This window comes from Myxocyprinus asiaticus, chromosome 11, assembly GCF_019703515.2.
Source record: "Myxocyprinus asiaticus isolate MX2 ecotype Aquarium Trade chromosome 11, UBuf_Myxa_2, whole genome shotgun sequence".
In the NCBI taxonomy this organism is placed as follows: Eukaryota; Metazoa; Chordata; class Actinopteri; order Cypriniformes; family Catostomidae; genus Myxocyprinus; species Myxocyprinus asiaticus.
The window spans coordinates 32,408,150-32,434,147 of record NC_059354.1 but is presented as its reverse complement, the minus strand read 5'-3'; the positions used below and the strand labels follow the sequence as shown (position 1 = coordinate 32,434,147).

Genomic DNA, 25,998 nt, shown 5'->3' with positions numbered 1-25,998 from the left:
TGGAGCATGCTTAAATTAAGCTGCAGTTCCAGCACAGGCTTTGCAGTGTGAAGTTTGTAAAGTTCATTCACCCAATGTGGTTTCTCTGTTGAAGAGGCAACATTTTTATTGATATGCTAAGGAAGCTCTGAGGACATTTGCGGTTGAGTTTGGCTTATTAAGACAAAAAATGAGTAGCTGAGCTAAACTTACTGTCGGGCTTAAGCTTTTCATTGGTCACAATATTTAAATAGTTACTTGTTTCAAGAAACTTATATAAAAGCCTTCTACAAATATAGCCTAAATCAAAACAATTTATTTGTTTATATTTTATAAAAAGGATGGCCAACGCCATTTGCATTTATAGGTCGGCCTAATGCTTAAAATCCGAAAATTCTTCTTGAAACTGGGAAACAAATAAGGCTGTCATTGCGCAAAGGAAAAGGTAAAATTGCAATTCATGAACCTTATCTCTTTACAGTGCCATGTGTGATTTACAGCAGGATTCAACGAAAGTCTAACGAATTAAGTCACTATAAAGTGATAGTTTAAATGGACATGTGATCATAAGATTCCGTATGATCAAATAAAGTTAATAAGCTACAGTTCACCATGAATCAGCGTTGTCAATTTATAAAATAAGAAAGTGACGTGAGCATTCAAAAGAAGTCTTATAAAAATTGACGTGGACCTAAAATGCTGTTGTACACACCCGTTATGCCGAATAAAGCCAGGGTGTCATAAAGACAAAGTTTGAAAAGAACAATTCACTATTTCAAATGACGCATATTGAGTCGAAGTGTTTTTCTTTTTCTAATCGAATTTAATTTCCATAACACATAAGCTCTGCTATGACATGCCACTTTCAAATAAATAATTTGTTTTAAATACAAACTTCGCTCAACATTGTTCAGAGAATAACCCTGTCTGTAAAAAAAAAAAAAGAAAAAAAAAAAACGAAATACTGATTAAGAATAATTTAAATTTCGACCTGATCGTGAACTTTTATAGCGTGTAAACCATCTGAACGAATTCAAGTTTGAGGTTCCACTTTGTTTTTGAAGAAAAAAATAAAAAATAAAATAATAATAATAATAATAATAATAATAATAATAATAGCCTCATAGGAAATGTATACTTTTCATTATAACAAAGACATTTCGCGCTTCCATAATCACAACTAGACTATCATTAAAACATTTTTGGAAGGTTCTTCTCTCTCACCCTGTTTTTCGAGTGGATATCTGAGGGCAGGTTACAAAAATAAGCGACTGTACCAGACTTTCCCTATAGGCTTTTCCGACAAATTTGATCACGGTGCATGGCACGGCTATGACTTTTCAAATACTTTTTATTTTATTTATTTATTTTTTTTTGGCAAATTTCATCAATTAAAAAGCTGTTCGCAGCGCAAGAGATATACATTTGAACTGTTTAATTCAAAGCCAAAAAGGTCAGCTGCCCTTTGTTTAAACAGTGGTATTCATTCTTCACAAGTTCTGGGTCTATAGGACAAACATGTTTAATTGGATTAGCGGAGATGATGTCATAAACTACAATTAAGTGCTTGACTGTGCAAACACAGGCACACGCTAAAATTGTCAACAGCACAGGTCTATGAAAAAAAAAATAGTTAGGCTACTGTTTAAAAATCTCTATAGGCCTATATAATTATTTATCATACGTGTAAATTATTATTACAGTTATTAATTTTTCCTAAAGACCATAAAATAAAATAAGGATTTTTACGAACTGGAAACTTAATAAACTTTGAGTTTCATTTTCAAGTAGTTTAACGAGAATTAACGAAAAGAACAAATATATCCTAAAATAGGGCAGACTAATAACTTGAATCAAATAGTCGGTAAAGCTAATATAAAATCACAACATATTGATTAGCCTAAACATTTACGAGGAAATGGGTTAATTTTTGAGGGAGTGACACGTGTCCCATCTGACCAATCGCACGCCAAAATGATTACTCAGCCCCTTTAACGCACTTAAGTGCAGCAAAGTCCATAATCTAATTTCTGGTGTGATGAAATCACAATCAATTGCGACTTCAGGCTATTTTCATGACTTCTCGGCAACACTTCTGCATAACTTTCATTATTAACATATTTATAAACACGATTAACAGATCAGTTCATGTAGGCCTACATTAAAATATGTGAACATATACGAGTTAAAGTTCCATGATTAGAATAAACATTAAGCATAACATCGAATACATTTGTTAACATTATTAATGTATGCATTTTTATTATCAATGTTGTTAAAGTTTTACCGTCTTGTAAAAATGTATTTGAAGTGAGACTTGTCAACGCAAAGGTGTATGCGTTTCCTGCATGGCTTGTGTGTGCCAAGCACAAGATGGACATGGTAATAGTCTGGTGAACTTGTGTCAAGACAAGGTGATCAACCAGAGGCTGGTGTCGTGTTCACATGTCCAAGGGAGATTCGGTACCTGACAGTAAAATCAGTGAGTTGGAAAAGAGTAGGCCTATGGCTAGCCGGTCACCCCAAGATAAAGTCAAAGCAATGAACGCACAAAATGCACAAAATGAAAGTAAAATTAGATCATGCATGTTAGAAATGCCATGACATTATGGACATGCAAGGGAAATGTTTGATATGACAATCACTACAACAATATAGCATTTATGTAACCAAACACACCTTTTTATTGTATGATTTCTTTTCGAGATAAGGCCTATATTTTACCTCTGCTAGACAAATGCCTTAAACATAGTTTCATCATAAATGTGGATTGACTTTAATTCACATAATGCACCTGTTACTCATTAGAACTATGGGCAAGTACAAATATGACCAGACAGCAACCTATAAGAGCAGACAGATCATATATTCCTCTCGTTTGCTGTATGGATGCATCGGCACCGTTCTAGGAGGTTTCAACTGCAGAAGTCTTAACAGCCTAGAAGCAATAAATATCGCCTTTATGAACAGCCATTCTCTTCGTGCCCTCAATTCTGACAGCATCCGGCGGCACACTTCTTAAAGTTCTGTTCTTCTTTCATCAGAAAACCAGTGGGTGAGATAGTACAAGCTGCGCCAAGCAGTCAAGACACACAGCAAGCTCACTAGCACTCAAAAGCGTATCTATTTTATCGCATCCATGAAAGATATCGCGGAATTGTTTTAATTTCTCTAATTCACGAGCAGTTGTGTGATAATGAGCCAGCCGCTGTAATATACATAAAACCATGATGCGATGATTATCCTGGAGGCTACGCGACAATTGCACCATTTTGTCACAACAGAAGGAAAAGTCAATTTGCAGGGGGGCCTGTAATTGGGGAATCCACCCATGGGCTGTTCCAAAGTCTGAACAGTGTATAGTGGAAATTGCATCTGCTAATAGTGCTCTACAGGCCTGACGTGACGATCAAGAATAAGATAATTCAAATAAAATGTGAATATTAAAAAGTTACAAACTATTTTCATAATGCACTCATGCAAGTCAATACGTGACATCAATTTAGCAGGTAATGACAGCCTACGTTTCAGATTAGATTAGATTAATAATAATAATAATCAGAACAATATTTAGCAATGACAGAGAGTGAACTTTTATGGAAAAAGACAATTATGCAGCAGCAGCAGCTGAATAAACATCATCCTTGGACATTAGCTATTCATGAAAGTTCATGGTAAGAAAATAAATTTAAAGGGTATGTTGGGTCAAGCCGACTAAAAATGAAAAAGTTATCGGAGACTTTTTGTCGCACTGTATCGTGTCTGATTTACTTGGCCCCTCAACTCGAAGCCATAGCAACCGCAGACAAAGACCGGAGAAGGTTTACTGGGGTTTGCCCTTTGATCTTTCTCCATTTCAAATAATGGGTTTATGTAAATATGTAGTAATTACTTTATATATAAATATAACTTTTTTAAATAGCCCAATTTAAATAATTAAAAATTAGGAAAAGCGAAAACTTAAAGTTGCTACAGAATTAAGGAACACTAGGCTATTTTGGTGTGCCTTTATACTGAAAATTACTCTTGCATTTAAAGCCGTAAAAACCTTGTTGACATTTTGCTGATGCATGTAACTATGCTACCATCAACAATCTAAGTTTGACTGAGTTGTGTCTGGCTCATACACCAACACAATATACGCTACATTTCAAAACATTAAAGTAGCTAGTCTGAACAGCCCTTGCTTGTAAAATCATGACGTTGAGCAAAAATAAAGAAAAATGAAGCAAAAGCAGAAATAAGGCATAATAATAATAACAATAAAAATAACAATATAGCAGTCTACCCTTTGAAAGCGTAAATAATTTGGTTTTAATAAAAAGAACAGCCATTTAAAAAGTTTGTAAGGAAAAAATGTTTAGTTTAAATCTATATTTAAACATGAGAACAAGTATGAATTAAACTCCTTTAGCATCTGCTGGGCAATACATAATCCTTCAGTCACATTATTATTATTATTATTATTATTATTATTATCACCACCTAGTTATTATTTAGGAAGTTCATTATTCAGTTACTATTCAGAATATGGTTAATATATACAGTATATTTTATAATGTTCTCTGCATATAATTCTAGCACATTACCTACATGAAAAAAAAAAAAAACCCTAGACATTTTTAAGCATTATTAGAGTTAATTTTTTTTCTCATTATCCTCATTGGCAATAAATTCAATTTAATTTCAGTTATACATTATTTCCAAAATGGTTGCTGCCTGCCCCTGTTGTAAACGATTTGTTTTATTGTGGAGAAATCATCTTTGTTGAAATGAGTTTGTCAAATATTGTCTAGTAAAAGAATAAAGTAATTATTGGGAGATCCCTTGGTGAGAAATTAGGCAAGTAAAATCCTCCCTGCCACACGGGTCCCATTGAGATTAATGAAAAATATGTAAAACGTTTCCTTTTAATTTTCCTCTGAAAGCACTTTGCATACATGCATTTTCTCTGCTGGGTTGATATCAGATAATTTATGAGAGCAATCTCAGCATATAACCATCAGGACTGTGTTTCAAGCCTAATTGAGTGCTGTCAAGATTAGGTAAGGTCCTATTCATGTTAATTGTATTGTACTCTCTTTGGGAATACTAGTAAATGTATTTAAATAATTCTGCCTTGTGAGCTGAAAAGATTATGTCAAGTTAGAGGCATAATAGAAATGTCATGAAAAATGACATAGAATTAGGAAGTAGCGTTTTGCTGAGCTCTACTGTCCTCAAATCCTTTAAACCCAAATTCTTTCACTGTGCAGATCAGTTTCAAGATAATTAATAAAATTACCACTGCCTTTGGTGTACAGATACAGGATTAATTCTACTGGCAAATAAAATTTCACTTTGCATAAAAAATAAGGTGCAAAATGGAAAATGATCACACATCTCAGTTACAAACAGTAAATACAATAAATACACACATTTGTACGCTTTTGTAAAGGCAGAATAACCACTAAAGTAGCTGTTTCAGGGGAGGGGGCAGACACACAGAAGTCCACTTTAGTGACATATCAATCAACAAACAACTAATCAAACTGATTTCCTAGAAAGTTTTATGTGACTAAGTCAGAGGTCAGCATCATCCAATCTCTTGTGTGGGGCTGGGTTGTGTTTAGTCCAATATTCCTATTCCTATATATATATATATATATATATATTATATATATATTTTTTTTAACAAGTCTGTTGGCCGAAGTATATGCCACAATGCATCCAAGTAGCTCTGTATTAATCTCTCTCATCTATGTGCATTGGCCTATTGATCCTACTGTCTCAAGTTCTGATTGAGAGTCTTCAAAACTTGTTTAAAAAGTGTTTAGGAGAGCAAAGGGGCCTGTCTGACATGAGTCAAAAAAGAAAATGAAAATTAAATGAATGCATACAGCAGAGAGCATGGGAGAGAGAAGACAGGGAGAGAAGAGTGGGCTGGGTGCCAGGCCGTCAGCTTACTGCCGGCCCTTTGGGCTGCTCACAGTGGAGGCTTCTTTCTTTCTGTCTGCATCCTTTGGCTGGCACAGAGCTTGGGACCGAGATGCTCACCAGAGACTCTATTGATCATTCCATATCAAGTCCTGCTTGTGAAGGGTTTTATTACCATAGTGACTAACGAAACCATCAACCATCCCCCACCCCAGACAAATCCACCCCAGTCATTTCTGCCAAAGGTCTCATCAGCCCGTGGGAGCCAAAGGCCAGCAAGGAGTGGGAACCGTGTGTACTGTAAGATGCATTCATAACAAATGTGACTTAAAAAACAACAATGCTCTCAAGAGACATCCTGGAGCTTTATTTGAAAAGAGGCATTCTTGACAAAGCGTGTTTAGAACATGGGTAAAATTGACAACGGCAGCACGTCTTTTTAGTGCTTGGGCAAGTTCACGGCAATTTATAAACTGGATGGAGTGATGGGACCCACTTCCCGGGATTAAAAAGCCAAGGAAAGCACGGAAAACTGCTGATATTTACATAAAGGAGAAAGGACAAACTGCAGAGCCCTTTGTGTACGTGTTTGCTTGCAAATGTGTGCCTCACCGCTGATCAGGTCAGCTTAGAGCTTACGGCAGGCAGCAGACACATTCAGGCCTTCTCTTAGAGAACAGACTGGCTAACAGAGTCCCCTGAAACAAAGGCCTGCAATTTAGAATGGGCTTGCAGACTCATTTGCTCTCTGTTGGTTTTAGTAAATTCATGCCGACTTCTTGGCAAACAGCACTTTGATGTACAGGGGCCTGGAGGAGTCTTCAGGCTGAATGGAAGCTCAACGGCATGGCAGCTCTGTTTGTTTGCCCTTTCAGTGGGCATGCACAACCTTTGCCATGCACAATCGTCTGTCCTGACACAGGAGAGGCAGGGGGGTGGGCACTGGCACACACACAATCACAAACTAATGCATAAAATAGTAATGCTACTACAATAAATTTCAGCAGCCCAAATCAAACAAACAAAAAATAGTCAACACAACCAAAATGACTTAAGTGGAACTTCAATTACTTTGCAATCAAGACAGAACATATTGTATGGTACATCTTTTCTGCTGTTGGTAAAAAAATTACACATTTTAGGCATTGATGTGAAGTGCATAACACAGTTTGTTGCCAGCATGGTGCAGATTTTGATGACTGAGGAACTCGTCTAGCTCACATCCCCTGAACAGCTGAAGTCAATGTGACAATGTTCTGAGCTTGCTTCAGAGATGGCATGTCAATCATACTGCCGTGAAAGGTGAAAGCCCCCTAAGGAGAAGAGAACAGAACACCAGTTGAATAAAAATAAAGCCAGTTGAGATATTGTCTGAAAGTATTTATATCCTTGCACTTTCTGCTGCACTGGGTATATAACACTACAATGATTTTGAGACTCCAGGGAGTGAACTGCAAAATTTAATAAAAATACAAATGTCACAAAAAAGGTAGAGGATGGATTTTCTAGCTTTTACAGCAACTGAAATCAGCTTTTAATGTGTAATTGGCCTGCCATTATGATACTGTGGATCGATAATAACCTCTTGTTAGCTTCCAATTTAAGACCAAGTTGTGTTTTATTCAAGTTGGTTAAGAATTGGGAAATGCTTTTTATTAAAATAAGATGCCTTTAATACAGCATGGGTGAAAAAAAAAAATTGAAATATTCCTGATAGCTGCAAAAATTATGGCTGGAAGTCTTATGTTAAATGCTCCTATTCATTATGCCACTACACTGAGCCAGATATTTCAATCAGCCTACCCAGTCATAACCTCTCATCAAGAAAGAGTTACAATAATTAAATGATGTATGCATATGCATATTGTTCAAAGAAAATAAATCTTCAGTTAAGCTGTATCATAAATGTAATTCAGTTTGTTAATGTTGGTAGCATCTAAAAATGTCATGTTGACAGGCAGAAAAGCCCCAGGTGGGCATTTTGCAAACATTTTCTGTAACAAATCTGCAAGGAGATTAAAGAGGGCACTGAAAAACTATGGGAAAACACAAATAAATCAAGTAACTGTGCCCTGGAATCTTGGATAGCAAGCAAAAAGCTGAACAGGGAGAGTGTCGCTGACGCACCCCCAGGCCATCCTTGGCCTAAGAATTACTGGCAGATTGTACATTACCAGCACATCTCAGACACGCGCAGCCCTACCGAGCAGAAAATGCAGGACTCAATGACGCACTAAATTAGGAACTACAATATTCGACTCCTCATTTGCTTTCCTCAGACGAAAGCTGAAAAGCTACAGAACAGAACGCATCGAGGAGGACATCTTGATGCTACGTCACATTGGAAAATATTAGAGATCTCTGTTTGGAAGCTCTGGAATGTGCACCTTTCCCAACTTCTGATGCTCCTCGAATGCAGTGATAAGCTCCATGGCCCACTTGATTCTTTCCGGACTGGGGGTGAATTCCTCTTGAACAGCCTTGATCTGGTTGGGGTGGATCACTTGTTTTCCTGGAAAGAAGCAAGTACAACAGACAAACAAAACTGATCTTACAACATATTTTGAAATAAACAAATTTAATGACCATATATCAATTTCAGCATTGTTTTCATATACAATGCATCCGGAAAGTATTCACAGCGCTTCACTTTTTCCACATTTTGTTATGTTACAGCCTTATTCCAAAATGGATTAAATTCTTTATTTTCCTCAAAATTCTACAAACAATACCCCATAATGACAATGTGAAAGAAGTTTGTTTGAAATCTTTGCAAATTTATTAAAAATAAAAAACAAAAAAAATCACATGTACATAAGTATTCACAGCCTTTGCCATGACACTCAAAATTTAGCTCAGGTGCATCCTGTTTCCACTGATCATCCTTGAGATGTTTCTACAACTTGATTGGAGTCCACCTGTGGTAAATTCAGTTTATTGGACATGATTTGGAAAGGCACACACCTGTCTATATAAGGTCCCACAGTTAACAGTGCATGTCAGAGCACAAACCAAGCCATGAAGTCCAAGGAATTGTCTGTAGACCTCCGAGACAGGATTGTATCGAGGCACAGATCTGGGGAAGGGTACAGAACAATTTCTGCAGCATTGAAGGTCCCAATGAGCACAGCGGCCTCCATCATCCATAAATGGAAGAAGTTTGGAACCACCAGGACCCTTCCTAGAGCTGGCCGCCCGGCCAAACTGAGTGATCGGGGGAGAAGGGCCTTAGTCGGGGAGGTGACCAAGAACACGATGGTCACTCTGACAGAGCTCCAGCATTTCTCCGTGGAGAGAGGAGAACCTTCCAGAAGAACAACCATCTCTGCAGCACTCCACCAATCAGGCCTATATGGTAGAGTGGTCAGACGGAAGCCACTCCTCAGTAAAAGGCACATGACAGCCTGCCTGGAGTTTGCCAAAAGGCACCTGAAGGACTCTCAGACCATGAGAAACAAAGATTGAACTCTTTGGCCTGAATGGCAAGCGTCATGCCTGGAGGAAACCAGGCACCACTCATCACCTGGCCAATACCATCCCTACAGTGAAGCATGGTGGTGGCAGCATCATGCTGTTTTTCAGTAGCAGGAACTGGGAGACTAGTCAGGATCGAGGGAAAGATGAATGCAGCAATGTACAGAGACATCCTTGATGAAAACCTGCTCCAGAGCGCTCTGGACCTCAGACTGGGGCGAAGGTTCATCTTCCAACAGGACAACGACCCTAAGCACACAGCCAAGATAACAAAGGAGTGGCTACGGGACAACTCTGTGAATGTCCTTGAGTGGCCCAGCCAGAGCCCAGACTTGAACCCGATTGAACATCTCTGGAGAGATCTGAAAATGGCTGTGCACCGACGCTCCCCATCCAACCTGATGGAGCTTGAGAGGTCCTGCAAAGAAGAATGGGAGAAACTGCCCAAAAATAGGTGTGCCAAGCTTGTAGCATCATACTCAAAAAGACTTGAGGCTGTAATTGGTGCCAAAGTTGCTTCAACAAAGTATTGAGCAAAAGCTGTGAATACTTATGTACATGTGATTTTTTTCGTTTTTTATTTTTAATAAATTTGCAAAGATTTCAAACAAACTTCTTTCACGTTGTCATTATGGGGTATTGTTTGTATAACTTTGAGGAAAATAATGAATTTAATCAATTTTGGAACAAGGCTGTAACATAACAAAATGTGGAAAAAGTGAAGCATTGTGAATACTTTCTGGATGCACTGTACTTGGAGACAGCTGGAGACTTTGGCTTGACTATGCAAAAACCAGCTGTAGCATGATCAGGCCTATTACTGCGTCTGTAAATGTACTGTCTGTTCTCGACAGTCAGTGAAGAGCAGGGGCCTCTAAGGTCCTTCATCCATTATAACATCTTAAAACATTTTTGTTAACAGTATATCATAAAATAAGTTCTATCAGAAAGACTTGGTGATTGGAATTAATACGAATGTAGAGACATTTAGTTCATTTGGCATAAGCCCCGTCCTTCAGTTCAGCACTCAGATACTTAACCATCAAAATCCTGCCAGAAAGCGATGACCGCAGGAGAGGAGCTTCCCACTATGGTAGGACGGGACCTAAACTGGTGGTGATGTGGTGGAGGGGGGTGAAAACAATGGAGGCATACGAGCGATGAAAGACAACTGTGCGGAGCTTATAAAGCAGAGGCTGGATTGTGACTGGATGAGATGCCCGAGTTAAATGAATGCGTAAAGATCCAGAGTCTTCCTGCTAGAACTACGCTTACATTTCTTACAATAGTTTATGTTCGCTGGCCAATATAGCAACTTTCGGTAACCAATATCATCGCAATTAGTTTAATTGCCAAACAAATTTGTTTTCAGGCAATTTCACCTATCAATGCGAAGTTGGGGGGTGGGGGTTTGTACAAGGTTGGTAATGTAAGCTTAACATGTAAAATAAAATGTAGAGTAAAATAGCTTCTTATATGACTGAAGATAAAGAGTCTACATCATTTTAAACATAGGACTTTTTGCAAAAGCACTTTTCATTTCTTTAGGCGTATAACTTACACTATGTAGACTGTTAACACAATACCACAGGAAATGATTGAATTCTGTAAAAATAGAAAAGTTATGTAGGAATATCCTGCCAGTTTAAAGGGCTTTGGTAAGTAGATGAAGGCATTGGTGGGTTCTGGCTCCTCTTTCTGTAGACCGCTCCCTGACCAGGAGTGAATTTAAGGGACACAGCAGGGACAGAGGATGGTATGAATTATGGGTGTCATCCCGTTTTTTGCCTTGTGCCCTGCTGATCTCTGAGACTTTACTGTACGCTTAGTTACACTCCAAACTGAGGCAGCCTCTGTGAGACATCACTTGCAGCTTATATTACAGGACCGTGTGAGAGCCACACTCACACACACAGCAACCTCAGTGCCTACACTCCATAAAAAGTGCACACATACTTTAGACATAGATATCATACAGCAGCAACTGATATCTCTCATAAGCTCAGCTATGTGTGTTAATGACCCAACGCTGGAGTAAAAAATTGGAGGCAACTACAACAGACGACCATGAAATCATCCATTATGTGAAGTGAGACATCCATGCATTTACTATGTATGCTTCTGTGGGAAAAACACATCCTTCATTCAAGCTGCATGCCTTTAGATCAACTAAAAATGGTTTCCATCTCAATGTTTGGTATAAAATGTTCTATAATCTAACTTACAATTGTTCCATTAAATATGGAGGCCATTTTCAAATATGCATCTTTCCTTTCCTCCCTACTTTGAAGCATCCGCTAAGAAGCTAAAACAGATTACGGTCAAGGCGGCAGGAACCTTATCTTCAAAAATAACATATTGCACCCAGATAATCTGGAACATGTTCCCAGATCAGACTTTTGGGTTATGAAGCTTCATTTGAGATATAACATAATCACTTTTCGCTTTAGCATGTCCCCGAAATAAAGGAAATACGGAAAGGTAGATGGCTGGTATGAACAGAATTTAATACATGAGTAAACTATTAGCTCCATCTACAAGTCTTACCTTGGTTAACCCCTCTGAAACAGCCTGTGCCATTTCAGTTCCCACATAATTCAGCACACAATGTTACATATTGCAGCATAATGCCAGTTATATGTTAAAACAGCCTACAATACCACAGGTGTTACTTTTTGCATCTTTAACACATTGTCAAAGCTACGTACTGCAAGATACAACAAATTCTGACTACAAAATTGAACAATTGAAAGTGACTGAGGCATCAGGTAAATGATCTGGTTTACTAATGACTGCTAGGCATGCACTGCAATGTAAATAAACCAAACAAGCTTGATGACTGTGTTTTCTTATTTAGCCAACAGTGCTGCAGATGGGAGAATGATGGTGGTAAGGACCACTGTGTGTGTATTGTCCCTCTGCGGCTCTGGAGGAGACGGCCTGTTGGATCAACACCCTAAAGCGGAGGCTCAAGGTCCGTGTTTGTGATGCCCATCCCAGAAAACACTGGCAGGGGGTCGTTCCCTCACATCAACAAAATATGCCCCCTTCCCTAGACTGCCACCTGTTCAGGAGATATCTGTTCTGAGCCAGCTAGTGACAGAGTGGGCAAAGGGGCGTGGAAAACCCTTACGGTACATTGCTATTCGCCTGCCACAGTGCATCATTAACGCTCCCCAAAGCAAATCAGCCAATCACAGGGTGCCATCTGGTTTGGATATATCTGGTTGGCTCATTACCATTTAGTAGAGTGCCCCCTGTTAGATGATTCTCAAAATGTCATTTAGAGTGACAAAATCTATGAAAAAGGCACAACAACAACAACAGAAAAAGACAAATGTGATTTTTTTTTTCTTTTTTTACAATGTAGCATGATAGAGGTTGTTATACTAAAATAGTCCTAAACTGTCTGAGCTGTAAATTCAATGAAAAATAAAATGTATAAAAGGAAATAGGAAAAGCTTATTTTGATATATTAATACTTAATATACAGGGATTTGTATTTACAATAATATTTTGTTGTATCTTTATTTTCTTGAGTTCTTTAATTTCTTGACACTAACTAAAACCATTCTTAAGACTCAACAATGCTCTTAAAGACAGCAATGCGCTAAACACGGCCCAACATGAGGAGACGCTCCAATTGCAGGAGAGGCAGAAGAGAGTCATCAAACCTGACCCCACCTGCCTGATGACAGGCTGCTGAACAGAGCACTCTGCTGATGGGCTACAACATGGCATGATCAACCTGCAGGCTGGCCACTGAGAAAATAATAATAATAATAAAAATAAAAAAAAATGCCATTTCAGTGGCACCCAACAGATTTCCTGGGACACCACAACCAAAATAATAATAATAATAATAATAATAATAATAATAATAATAATAAAAAGTAAATAAATGGGTTGGCTCATGTTAACCTACTCATGTTCCCTTTAAAAAAAATGAACCATGGTAACCATAATTTTGGCAAAATAGTAAAGCTACTATAGTTATAGATTCTACAGCAAAATTGTGGTATTAGCTAACATTGTCATAAAAAACAAATTATTATAATAAATTGTCAGAAAGCTTCTGAAAGTTTCTACACTGTTTAAAGAAGATTCCTCATTAATTTATCATGATTTTAAAAGTAGCAACAATAACTGAATGGTATGTTGGAAGAAAGCATAGTTACAGCAGTACAAGGGTTGTTAATTAATTATTATTATATATAATTATTATATTTTAACAATACTTAAAATATTTTCTGTATGAAAAGTTGTTTTTCCTGAGTTGCAATTTTATTAATTTCTTAAGCCTACAACCTTAAATGATACTAAATTTGTTTTTAAAATCACACACATATTAGATGTGAATAATAAAGAATTATTTGTTTTTTAGTTTTTTTAATTTGTAGTTGCCACCTTTTATGGCAATTTTCATGACAAAATCCAGGTTTAAATATATAATAGGTCAATCACCTAAAAACCTATATGAGATGTTTAAAATTAATTTTTATAAAAACTTTAAAATTGACTCTGGACTAATAATAAGGAATTATGATAAAATAAAATTAAAAAAGAGGGGAAAAAAAAAAAAAAAAGAGGAAAAAATCTTGGAGCAGTGGATTGCTGTGTTTTGGAGGAATGGCAGTGCTAGTGTATACATAGATGTGCAGGGAGAACAGTGTGTATTCTGCAAACAGCAATTACATATTCATTAGCGGAGGCTCAGAGCGGGCTGTGTCTGGCCTCCCATGGCCAGTTACCCCCTCACCAGGACTCTACACACATACACACGTTGCCTAGCTACAAACCCACACAGCACTGAGCTGTGAACATACGTCGATCTCCCACACACACACTCACAAATAACACATATACACTGACAGAGAGATGCATGCATGCATACAGACAAAATATATATATATATATTTTAATAATAATAATAATTTATATATATATATATATATATATATATATTATTATTATTATTATTTTTTTTTTGAAGATTCATGTCAGTATAACAACATTAATTGCAGCAGTAACTTAATTTATTTCTAGTGAAAAATGGGTAATGACAAATAAAAATTGTATACACACAAAGTTTCTGGTTTTCATAAACCCTTAAATATAACAATCATGCCAGCATTTTAGTTCAAAAGGAATTCATGACAGCACTAATTAGGTAGACAAGAGAAGAGGAACACAAACATGGCCAAAAGGCAGAGGGAGAGACAGGCATTAAGACCACAAGACAATATTAATTTGCAATTGTATTTAAAAAAAACTGTTCTATTAACAGGTGTTAAAATGTTCCACTTTCAGAATTTTAGTGAGATATTTAAAAGAATATTGAGGGTTAATTACAAATTAAGCTCTGGCAACAGAATCTGTGCTATGCTGTCAATTATAACATATATTCAAACAAGAATATTATTTTAAGCCTAGAGTTTTATGACATCAATCACAGGTTCTCTTAATGGTTTTGCACTGGTAAGGGGCATTTTGTTCTATATATGAATATGCATATATGCGAGTGCATATATATACACTATATTGCCAAAAGTATTCGTTCACCCATCCAAATAACTGAATTCAGGTGTTCCAATCACTTCCATGGCCACAGGTGTATAAAATGAAGCACCTAGGCATGCAGACTGCTTCTACAAACATTTGTGAAAGAATGAGCCGCTCTCAGGAGCTCAGTGAATTCCAGCGTGGTACTGTGATAGGATGCCACCTGTGCAACAAGTCCAGTCGTGAAATTTCCTCGCTGCTAAATATTCCACAGTCAACTGTCAGTGGTATTATAACAAAGTGGAAGCGATTGGGAATGACAGCAACTCAGCCACGAAGTGGTAGGCCACGTAAAATGACAGAGCGGGGTCAGCGGATGCTGAGGCACATAGTGCGCAGAGGTCGCCAACTTTCTGCAGAGTCAATCGCTACAGACCTCCAAAGTTCATGTGGCCTTCAGATTAGCTCAAGAACAGTGCATAGAGAGCTTCATGGAATAGGTTTCCATGGCCGAGCAGCTGCATCCAAGCCATACATCACCAAGCGCAATGCAAAGCGTCAGATGCAGTGGTGTAAAGCACGCCGCCACTGGACTCTAGAGCAGTGGAGAAGTGTTCTCTGGAGTGACGAATCACGCTTCTCCATCTGGCAATCTGATGGACGAGTCTGGGTTTGGCAGTTGCCAGGAGAACGGTACTTGTCTGACTGCATTGTGCCAACTGTGAAGTTTGGTGGAGGGGGGATTATGGTGTGGGGTTGTTTTTCAGGAGCTGGGCTTGGCCCCTTAGTTCCAGTGAAAGGAACTCTGAATGCTTCAGCATACCAACAGATTTTGGACAATTCCATGCTCCCAACTTTGTGGGAACAGTTTGGGGATGGCCCCTTCCTGTTCCAACATGACTGCGCACCAGTGCACAAATCAAGGTCCATAAAGACATGGATGAGCAAGTTTGGTGTGGAAGAACTTGACTGGCCTGCACAGAGTCCTGACCTCAACCCGACAGAGCACCTTTGGGATGAATTAGAGCAAAGACTGTGAGCCAGGCCTTCTCGTCCAACATCAGTGTCTGACCTCACAAATGCACCTCTGGAAGAATGGTCAAAAATTCCCATAAACACACTCTTACAACCTTGTGGAAAGCCTTCCCAGAAGAGTTGAAGCTGTTATAGCTGCAAAGGGTGGGCCGACGTCATATTAAACCCTATGGATTAAGAATGGGATGTCACTTAAGTTCATATGCGTCTAAAGGCAGATGAGCGAATACTTTTGGCAATATAGTGTGTATATATATATATATATATATATATATATATATATATATATATATATATATAGTTTTTATATACTGTATATACACACTTGCGGCCAAAAGTTTGGAATAATGTAGAGATTTTGCTCTTATGGAAAGAAATTGGTACTTTTATTCAGCAAAGTGGCATTCAACTGATCACAATGTATAGACAGGACATTAATAACGTGAAAAATTACTTTTACAATTTGAAAAAAATGTTCAGAACTTCTTAAACTACTTCAAGGACTTCAAAATCCTCCCATGTGTAGCAATGACAGCTTTGCAGATCCTTGGCATTCTAGCTGTCAGTTTGTCCAGACACTCAGGTGACATTTCACCACATGCTTCCTGTAGCACTTGCCATAAATGTGGCTGTCTTGTCGGGCACTTCTCACGCACCTTACAGTCTAGCTGATCCCACAAAGGCTCAATGGGTTTAAGATCCATAACACTCTTTTCCAATTATCTGTTGTCCAATGTCTGTGTTTCTTTGCCCACTCTAAACTTTTCTTTTTTTTTTTCTGTTTCAAAAGTGCCTTTTTCTTTGCAATTCTTCCCACAAGGCCTGTACACCTGAGTCTTCTCTTTACTGTTGCACATAAAACTGGTGTTGAGCAGGTAGAATTCAATGAAGCTGCCAGCTGAGGACATGCGAGGCATCTGTTTCTCAAACTAGAGACTCTGATATACTTATCCTCTTGTTTAGTTATACATCTGGCCTTCCACATCTCATTCTGTCCATGTTAGAGCCAGTTGTCCTTTGTCTTTGAAGACTGTAGTGTACACCTTTGTATGAAATCATCAGTTTTTTGAGAAAGTGGTTTCTTTTTTGCTATTTTTGACCTAATATTGACCTTAAGACATGCCAATCTATTGCATTCTGTAGCAACTCAAAAACAAACACAAAGACAATGTTAAGCTTCATTTAATGAACCAAATAGCTTTCAGCTGTGTTTGATATAATGGCAAGTGATTTTCTAGTACCAAATTAGCAATTTAGCATGTTTTCTCAAGGATAAGGTGTTGGAGTGATGGCTGCTGGAAATGGGGCCTGTCTAGATTTGATCAAAAATAACTTTTTTCAAATAGTGATGGTGCTGTTTTTTTACATCAGTAATGTCCTGACTATACTTTGTAATCAGTTGAATGCCACTTTGGTGGATTCAAGTACCAATTTCCTTCCGAAATAGCAAAACCTGTACGTTATTCCACACTTTTGGCCACCAATGTGTGTGTGTGTGTATGTGTGTATATATATATATATATATATATATATATATATATAGAGAGAGAGAGAGAGAGAGAGAGAGAGAGAGAGAGAGATCCTAATTATTCTGAAAGGCCACTTTGGGTAAGGAAGACCAGGCCAGAATACTGTACCATACAGTGAGTGAACAGAAAAGAAAAATTAATTTGACCATAGCAGTCAGCATACCAGTGAAGCCCATGAGCGCGCCTTCTCTGGCCTGCTGCCTCAGTCCTTCCACATCCTTATAGTCGATGTAAACAAGGTCAATTGCCTGGAGACCGAATGCTTTGGTGGTGACCACCACTTTCTGCCGTGCGTACAGGAGTTCTTTAGCATCTTTGGTGCGTGTGGCACCTACATTTGGAAGAGACAGAAAACAAACATATACATATATATATATATATATATATATATATATATATATATATACATATACATATATATATATATATATACATATATATATACATATATATATATATATATATATATATATATATATATATATATATATAAAAAACCCAAACATTAAATAAAAGCTTTTTCAAGGGATAATCTTAAACACAATATATTACTGAACAAAATTCCAAATTGCATGCTATATATGAGCTTATTAGCAGATTAAAGAAAAAAAGAATTTTACCATCTAAGAACATTTGGGGTACTGTCATACAAATAAAATAAAGGCTTATTAAATGGTGCAAAATAAAGATACACATAAATGTAAAAACAGCAGACCTATGCTGGCACAGAAGTCATCTGACCCAAAGACAACTCCATCATGATGAAAACCTGCCTTTGGCCCAAGATCTCGAAGTACTTCACACACTGCCTTCAAGAGAAAGAGAAAATAACGAGCTGTACGAGTGTGTGTATGTTTGTGTGCACATGTGTTTTTTCTGGCACTCAATCATGTCACTCAGTCAGATGGCTCTAATTTTTCCCTAAACTCCCTTTATCACTGTCCATGCCTCTGTTCCTCAAATAGTGTTAAGAAATGGAAATTGATCAGATATAAAAAAGAAAGAGACACACCTGCAAAGTCACACACACACACACATATAATGGCCTGACGCATCTCTGTCCCATGGACCGAGAAATCTAGAAATCTATGAAGACCCTCCAAGGCTTAAACTAACCCCAGAACTAAGATTGGTGAGAGAAAGTCTGGAATGTGATATGACTGTGTCAGGCGTGGAGCAGATGGAATTTGGTGAATGCTTTTGTTGGGTTCCAAATTAATTTCACTTCTTGCTGTGACTCTGCAATATTTCCCTGTCTCAGCTCTGTGATTCCGTCTAGCCAGCACAACAGAGGGTTTGGGGGAGGGGGATGGAGGAAAATAAAATAATCAAAAGAAAAAGAACTGCATATTTTATGAGCGGACAAAAAAAACATGTCCATTTTTTTTCTAGAAGGTTACATGAAAGGGGGCATTTACAGATTTTATAATTCAAAAGAGATTGAAAATTCTTTGAGATGTTATGATATATGAGATTTGCAGGGCTGTTATTTACCTTAAAATTTAGCAGACCCACAGCAGTTTCCACAAAGGTGACCAAGCGGATGGGTTCCTTTAGCTCTCTGCCTTTTAAGTACTGCTCAAACCTGTCAACAAACTGAAACAGACACACACAAAAGAGCATTACAAAAAAAAAAATAAATAAAAAAAAATCACTTCAATCACATGTAAACACACAGCATATAAAAACTATTTTGAATAAATTCAAAAACTTCTGACAGGGTTTTGGAGAAGAAAAAAAAAAAGATATTGCTTCAAAAACTTGATAGGATTCACACAGTCTTTGGACAACTCCTGTTTCACAGGGCCCTCGAGAAATACTACAGGTTCCTGTCTGCATTTATAAAGCAACAAACACTGAATATAAAAAGAGAAGGGAGGAGATTTGAGCTGTCTGGTAGTGCATTTCGTTTCAGTTTTATGCAGAGCCTCTGCTTCCTGTGGCGGACAGACTTGTGAGACTTGCGACGTGTTATACGACACTTCCCTGCGCTATTAATTTTTCCCGCTAATATTTGAGCTTACGTATGAAGGCTTTAAAATGAAGTATGTTTCTTTGAAGACCAAAGCATTCCGATTTATTCCAACAGACCAGTTCACAGCTAGCTGTGGACTGCCAGTGGGGTTGCCCAAATTCCAAAATCTTTTGGAAACACACAAAAGCTCCCTCTGTCAGATATTTTCTTTTAAAGCTCGTATATAAAAAAAAAAAAAAAAAAAAAAGAGAGAGAGAAGAGAAAAAGACTTAAAGCAGAAAAGTGTAATTCCCTGTCCCCCCTGTTTCATCTCTCTTTCACACATTGGGGACAGCAGATTAAAATAACCTCAGGTACGTCAAGGCTAGTTTTCCAAATAAAGGAAAAAAATATCCCACACACACTTGCTTTATTAGCTCAAAGAATATGCCTTCATTAAGGTTTTTTTTTTTTTTTTTTCCTAATAGGGGAATTTTAATCATCTCCCCATTCAATCTCAGTAGGATAAATCATATCTGAGAGATTTGCATAAATATAAACCATCAAAGATTTTTCATCTTCAAAGGGGTTTTCAAGACCCAGTAAGCTTTGTACTGTAATCATCTGAGGTCACAACCCTGCAGGAGTAATGCTGCTATGGCAACATAAAAACGCCAAAGGCTTAGCATAATATTCCCCTCGAAAGGACAAAGGGAGGGAGAGGCTTGCTTAGTGGCCCTTCCATTTCCTTACCTTCTCTTTTATCAGGTGCTAGGATGACCTCTCTAATGGCCCTGTATTTCTGCATGAAATAATAGTCACTCTGCAGCAAAATTAAGCATTTATGTAGCTCTCAATAAAACAAAGTTCTGCACCAAACAATCCCCGACACACATCTTAAACGGCCGCTGCAATAGACAGGCAACATTAGGATGTCGATAAGTGACAACAAATTACAGGTGTGCTTTTATAGAGCTGAAGAATCAGGCCTTATTGCCCCTTTCAATATTTACACAGTACAGGGGATCTTAGCATAGAACTGTAGTTGCTTAAATGTTAATACCGCTCTCAGGTGTCAAGAGAGGGAGGGCTTTTCCGGTCCTCAATAGCGCTATAGACTGCCGACTCCACTAGTGGTCGTTCAGCCCTGGCTAAAAACCCACACTTCAAAAACAAGTGCTGCGTCGGCCCCATCCGCCATGGTCCAGATGGGAAAAAGGCAGGGATTTTGGGTGAGGGAGCTACTAGAGCGAAAAAGGCGGAAAGTGGATAAGTTTCAATTAATTCTCTTCAAAAGGGGGCCAGATTAAATGTTTCCGGCCAGTTGAAGAGCTCATTTCACCGTGTGGGGGGGAAAGAGAATTAGGAGCGTACAGGGAGGGACGGGACTCGAGCTGGTTCCTTTCAGGACTCAGTAGTGTGGTGGCCAAAGAATGCGCACAGCCCCGAATCTCTGGGAGAATTGTCTATGGACAAAAGGAGGAGGGGGGAAGAGTTACGCCTGTTATAGTCCAATAAGCCATGTCAGTCAAACAAGCACAGAATGAGAGGATAGAAAGAGAGAGTAGAAGATTTTCACACAAAAGGAAACAAGTCCATCTTTTATCAACAAATCAGTCTGGAGGTTCCTCTGCTCATCAATGTGAAAAAGGGAAAGAAAATAAACAACAGAGGGATTTAGGGTTGCTACAGAGAACAAGCAGGCGAGAGAGATAATCAGGTTTGTAGTGGTACGACTTTGTGTTGTGTGCTGGATTAGACACTCACTGACTGCTCTTCACAGATACAAACACACACATACAAAAGAGAGGAAAGAGAGAGATATTTAATGCCACACAATAGCACCTGATCACAGGTTATTATTTTGTTCAATGGAATGAGGAAGCAGGAGATGGCGATTCCCCAGGTATGTCACTTTTATTAATAAACAAAAACAAAACGTGCCCGCGTCAAGCGTAACGGTGAAGCTTCAGATAGCTGGCATCGGCCAACACACAAACAGCTTTGGTGTCTGTCTCACTCTCTCCCCGGACTCTGAGGTCTGGCCCCTTTTATTTCCCCCATCTCTCACTGTGAACACAGAAACAAGCAATTACCAACAATTAATTTCAGGTGAGATCCCTTACCACTTTCTTTCCAGATGAATGCTCGACCATGCCCTTGCCTGCACATACCCCTCTGCCTGTCTCAGGCCAGGGAACCATCCAGACTGCCCACTCCCCCCCCCCACCTTTCTGGAGAGGAAGTCTGCGACAGCCATTTATGCCCCCGGCCTGTGGACTACCTCGAATTTAAATGGCTGGAGTGCCAGATACCAATGGGTGATCCAGGCTTTGGCATCCTTCATGCCGTGGAGCCACTGGAGTGGAGCATGGTCCAAACAGAGGGTGAATGCTCATCCCAACAAACAGTAGTGGAGAGTGAGGACCACCCACTTGATGGCCAAGCACTCCTTCTCTGTGGTGCTGTACTTAGTCTCTCTCATAGAAAGCTTCTGACTAATGTACAGCACTGGGTACTCCTCCCCCTCCACCACCTAGGACAGTACAGCACCCAGCCCCCTGTCCGATGCATCCGTCTACAAAACAAGTGTGAGAGAAGTCAGGGGAATGCAGAAACGGCCCACCATAAAGTGTGGCTTTTACCTGCATGAATGCTTGTTGGCAAGGCTCCGTCCACTGGACGAGGTCTGGAGCTCCCTTTCTAGTGAGATAAGTCAGCGGGCTGGTGACATCCAAATAATTAGGCACAAACCTTCGATAATAGCCAGCCAGCCCCTGGAACTGTCTCACCTCCTTTTTGGTCTTGGGCCTCGGGCAGGTCACAATCGCTGTGATTTTGTCAATTTGGGGCCGCACCTGACCGTGACCCAAGTGGAACCCCAGATACCATTCCTCCACCTTCCCAACTGTGTACTACTTTGGATTTGCCATGAGCCCCGCACGTCGCAGTGACCTCAGAACATCCCCCAGATGCTGCATGTGCCACTGCCAATAATTACTGTAAATACTGGTGCCTTCCAAATAGGCAGTGGCATACGCAGCATGCGGTCTGAGGACCCTGTCCATAAGACACTGAAACGTAGCCGGGGCCCCAAACAAACCGAACAGAAGGGTCACAAATTGGTCTAAACCAAACGGTGTGGAGAAGGCCATTTTTTCACAGGATATCAGCATTAAGGGGATCTGCCAATATCCCTTTGTCAAATCCAGTGTCGAATAAAAGTGAGCCACACCCAACTGATCGAGCAGTTTGTCAATATGAGGCATAAGATAAGCATCAAATTTCTACACTGCATTGACTTTCCTATAATCCACCGAGAACCGGACGAGCCATCGCTCTTAGATGCAAGAACCACCGGGCTGGCCCAATCACTGTAGGATTCTTCTATTACCCCCATATCAAGCATGGCCTTTAATTCTTCCCGTACTACCCATTTCTTGTGTTCAGGTAGGTGGTAGGGACAATTATGTACCACTACCCCAGGGGTTGTCTCAATGTGGTGTTCTGTGAGATTAGTGCGGCCGGGGAGAGGCGAGAACACATCAGAAAAATCCTTTGCAACCTGGCCACCTCCGTACATTGCGATGGCGAGAGGTGGTCTTCACAGGGGACTGGGGTGAACTGATTGGCTTTTAGATTCACCTCTGGTCCGAGCTCCTCCCTCTACGGAACTACCATCGCCAAGGATATGTGGACCGCCTCTCTCCGTGATTTTAGGAGGTTGAGGTGGTAAATCTGACGTGCTCCGCCCCATCCGTACACACTCTCATAGTCGACTTCCCCAACTCTCCATGTGACCTCTAAGGGCCCTTGCCACCTCGCGAGTAATTTCGAGCTCGATGTGGGCAGAAATACAAGTACTTTATATCCCTGTGCAAACTCCCGTAGCCGAACTCCCCATTATACAGCCAGGACTGACGTTCCTGCACCTGTAGAAAATTCTCCTGTGATAGTCGCCCCAGTGTGTGGAGTTTTGCTCACAGGTCAAGAACATACTGAATTTAATTTTTACTCTGTGAAGGTCCCTCCTCCCAATTTTCCTTCATAACATCTAGCACGCCACGGGGCTTACACCCATATAACAATTTGAATGGGGAAAACCCCATGGAGGCTTGCGGGACCTCTCGCCCTGCAAATAACAAGGGTTCAAGCCACTTATCCTAATTCAGAGCATCTTTGTTCACAAAATTATGAATCATATTTTTTAAGGTCTGATTAAATCGTTCAACCAAGCCATCCATTTGTGGATGGTACACGCTTGTCCGAATCGATTTAACCCCCAGTAATTTGTACAGCTCGCACAGTGTACGGGACATAAAAGCAGTGCCCTGATCAGTGAGGATTTCTTTTGGAATCTCCACTCTGGAGATAATTCTGAAGAGTGCCTCCACAACACTACGTGCCGAGATGTTGCGCAGAGGCACTGCTTCTGGATATCACGTTGCGTAATCCACCAGGACTAATGCAAAGCGATGCCCACGTGCTCTCCGTTCCAATGGCCCGATGAGGTCCATGGCAATTCATTCGAAGGGGACCTCAATCAAGGGGAGGGGGCGCAATGAAGTGACCTGCCATCGGATTATGATGAGCCACCTGGAATAACTTTTCTTGACGGCTCTTTGGTACCAATAACTGTGTCACTCTATACAACCGATCTTTTATAATTGCAAAATATGGTTATGAGAGTATGATGCCCGGCTGAAGATGTTGAACATCAATCCCTATCACTTGGTCAAACGCGTGCTTCAGGGTTTCGTCTCGCATCTGCTCTAGAGGGAAATCCTCTACCGGGAATTCCCTGAGGGCGAGGGAGGATGACACCTCCCCTTCTCCAGCGTCAGCCTGATGCGGAGCAGATGTAGATGGCCCAGGCGATGCCTCCCCAGCCAGTGCTTTGGAAGAGTACCGGGGATGAGACAACAGGGGGAGAAAGGATGTGGGGCACGCCGGCCCCCGGATACGCCAACAGATGGTGATGAACAGCTCCAGCACCTCCCAGATGATGACATCATCGACGTCGCTGTCCTTCTTAGCCAGCACTCACCACCAGCAGGCATCACGGAGCTGCTGAGCAAAGGTAAACAGGCGGCCGATCTTGCTCAGCGTCAAGAAGTGGAAGTGCTGGCGGTGTTCTTCTGGGCCGACCCGTTGCAGGATGGACTTGTTCAACATTGCTTAGCCCAGGAGGTCGGCATGCTGCACTTGTTGCGCCGTGATCTGGGCTTCCCTGGTCAGCAGTGGCAGAAAATGTACCACCCATTGCTCCTGTGGCCATCTCAGGGCTTTGGCTGTGTGCTCAAAGAGCTCTAGGTAGGCCTCCGGATCATCTTAAGGCCCCATCTTCATAAGCAGCACATGAGGGTTTGCTGCCACCGGGGAACGGGTGGCGGTGGCCCCCTCCTAGGGTACTAAGCTCTGCAGCACCCACCGGTCATCCTCCTGGGCCCGAAGGAGCGCCTCAAAATGCTGCTGCTGCTCCATGTGTAGGTCCATGAAGGCCTGGTGTTGGGCCTGGTGGATACTGTCATGGGACCTGAAGACTTCCTCCAGTGGCGATGACTCCATGGCAGCGTTTTCTCCTTCCACTTCTCCCAAGTTTCGGCACCAGTGTAACAAGTTCAATGGAATAAGGAAGTGGGAGATGGTGATTCCAACTCAGGTATGTCACTTTTATTAATAAACAAAAACTAAACGCGTCCACATCAAGTATGACAGTGAAGCTTCAAACAGCCGGCAGCGGCCAACACACAAACATCTTTAGTGTCTGTCTCACTCTGTCCCCACACTCTGAGGTCTGGCCCCTTTTATTTCCCCCATCTCTCACTGCAAACACAGAAAAAAGCAATTACCAACAATTCATTTCATGTGAGAACCCTTATCGCTTACTCTCTTTCCAGACGAACACTCGACCATGCCCTCGCCTCCACAGTTGTATAAAAACATTTATTGTTTAAAGACATACTCAGCTTTGACAGTGAAAAAGCACCATTATGACTTAATGCAGCTTCTTCGTTTCAGAGTAAAACATGTAACAGGAATATCACTGGATAAGCCAAATCAAGAACATTTGGAAATTTTTAACAACTGCTAACATTGTAGACTACATTTTAGAATGGAGCATGCAATGTAGCATATATTTGTATTTTTATAACTTGCGTGTACATATTCTTACCCTTAAATTTTCCAACGGTAATAACGATAGTTTCCAGCAATATACCATAGTTGCTTCTGTTATGGTTACTGATGTGAATTTATAATAAATTCACAATTGATCACATTGAAACAAAGTACAGTAAGAAGCTTTCAGAATCACTGTGGTAAGATGTGTCATTTCTGTGCCACTAGTGATACTAAAAGAAATAGCATAAAAGATGACTGTTTTCAAACAGGTTTCCCAAACACTCATCTTCAATTCACCGGCAAAACAGATAGTCCCGTCCCAAGCTCATACCACTGGTTGGGTGTACGCTATGTTGTCGGGCGGCTCAAATAGAGCGATATTGAAAGCAGAAAATTACATGCATCAAAAATTACACATCACCATTAATTTCCCTTTTTGATAAAAGTGACAGTTAACACCCAGATACCACATATTTATTGTAGTAG

General features: G+C 40.0%; 1 protein-coding gene across 2 annotated transcripts in view; it reads right to left on the bottom strand.

Annotated features, from left to right (window-relative positions):
- Positions 1-2,656: 2,656 nt before the first annotated feature.
- clybl (citrate lyase beta like) overlaps positions 2,657-25,998 on the bottom strand; it is a 102,762-nt gene continuing 79,420 nt past the window's right edge. For both annotated transcript variants that reach the window (XM_051709763.1, XM_051709765.1), the window contains 5 exons: positions 18,930-19,031; positions 18,151-18,244; positions 17,599-17,766; positions 8,283-8,407; positions 2,657-7,208 (listed from right to left, as the gene is read on the bottom strand). In XM_051709763.1, coding sequence (XP_051565723.1) covers positions 7,113-7,208; positions 8,283-8,407; positions 17,599-17,766; positions 18,151-18,244; positions 18,930-19,031 — 585 coding nt within the window. In that variant the 3' untranslated portion in view covers positions 2,657-7,112. The remainder of the gene's footprint in view (positions 7,209-8,282; positions 8,408-17,598; positions 17,767-18,150; positions 18,245-18,929; positions 19,032-25,998) is intronic.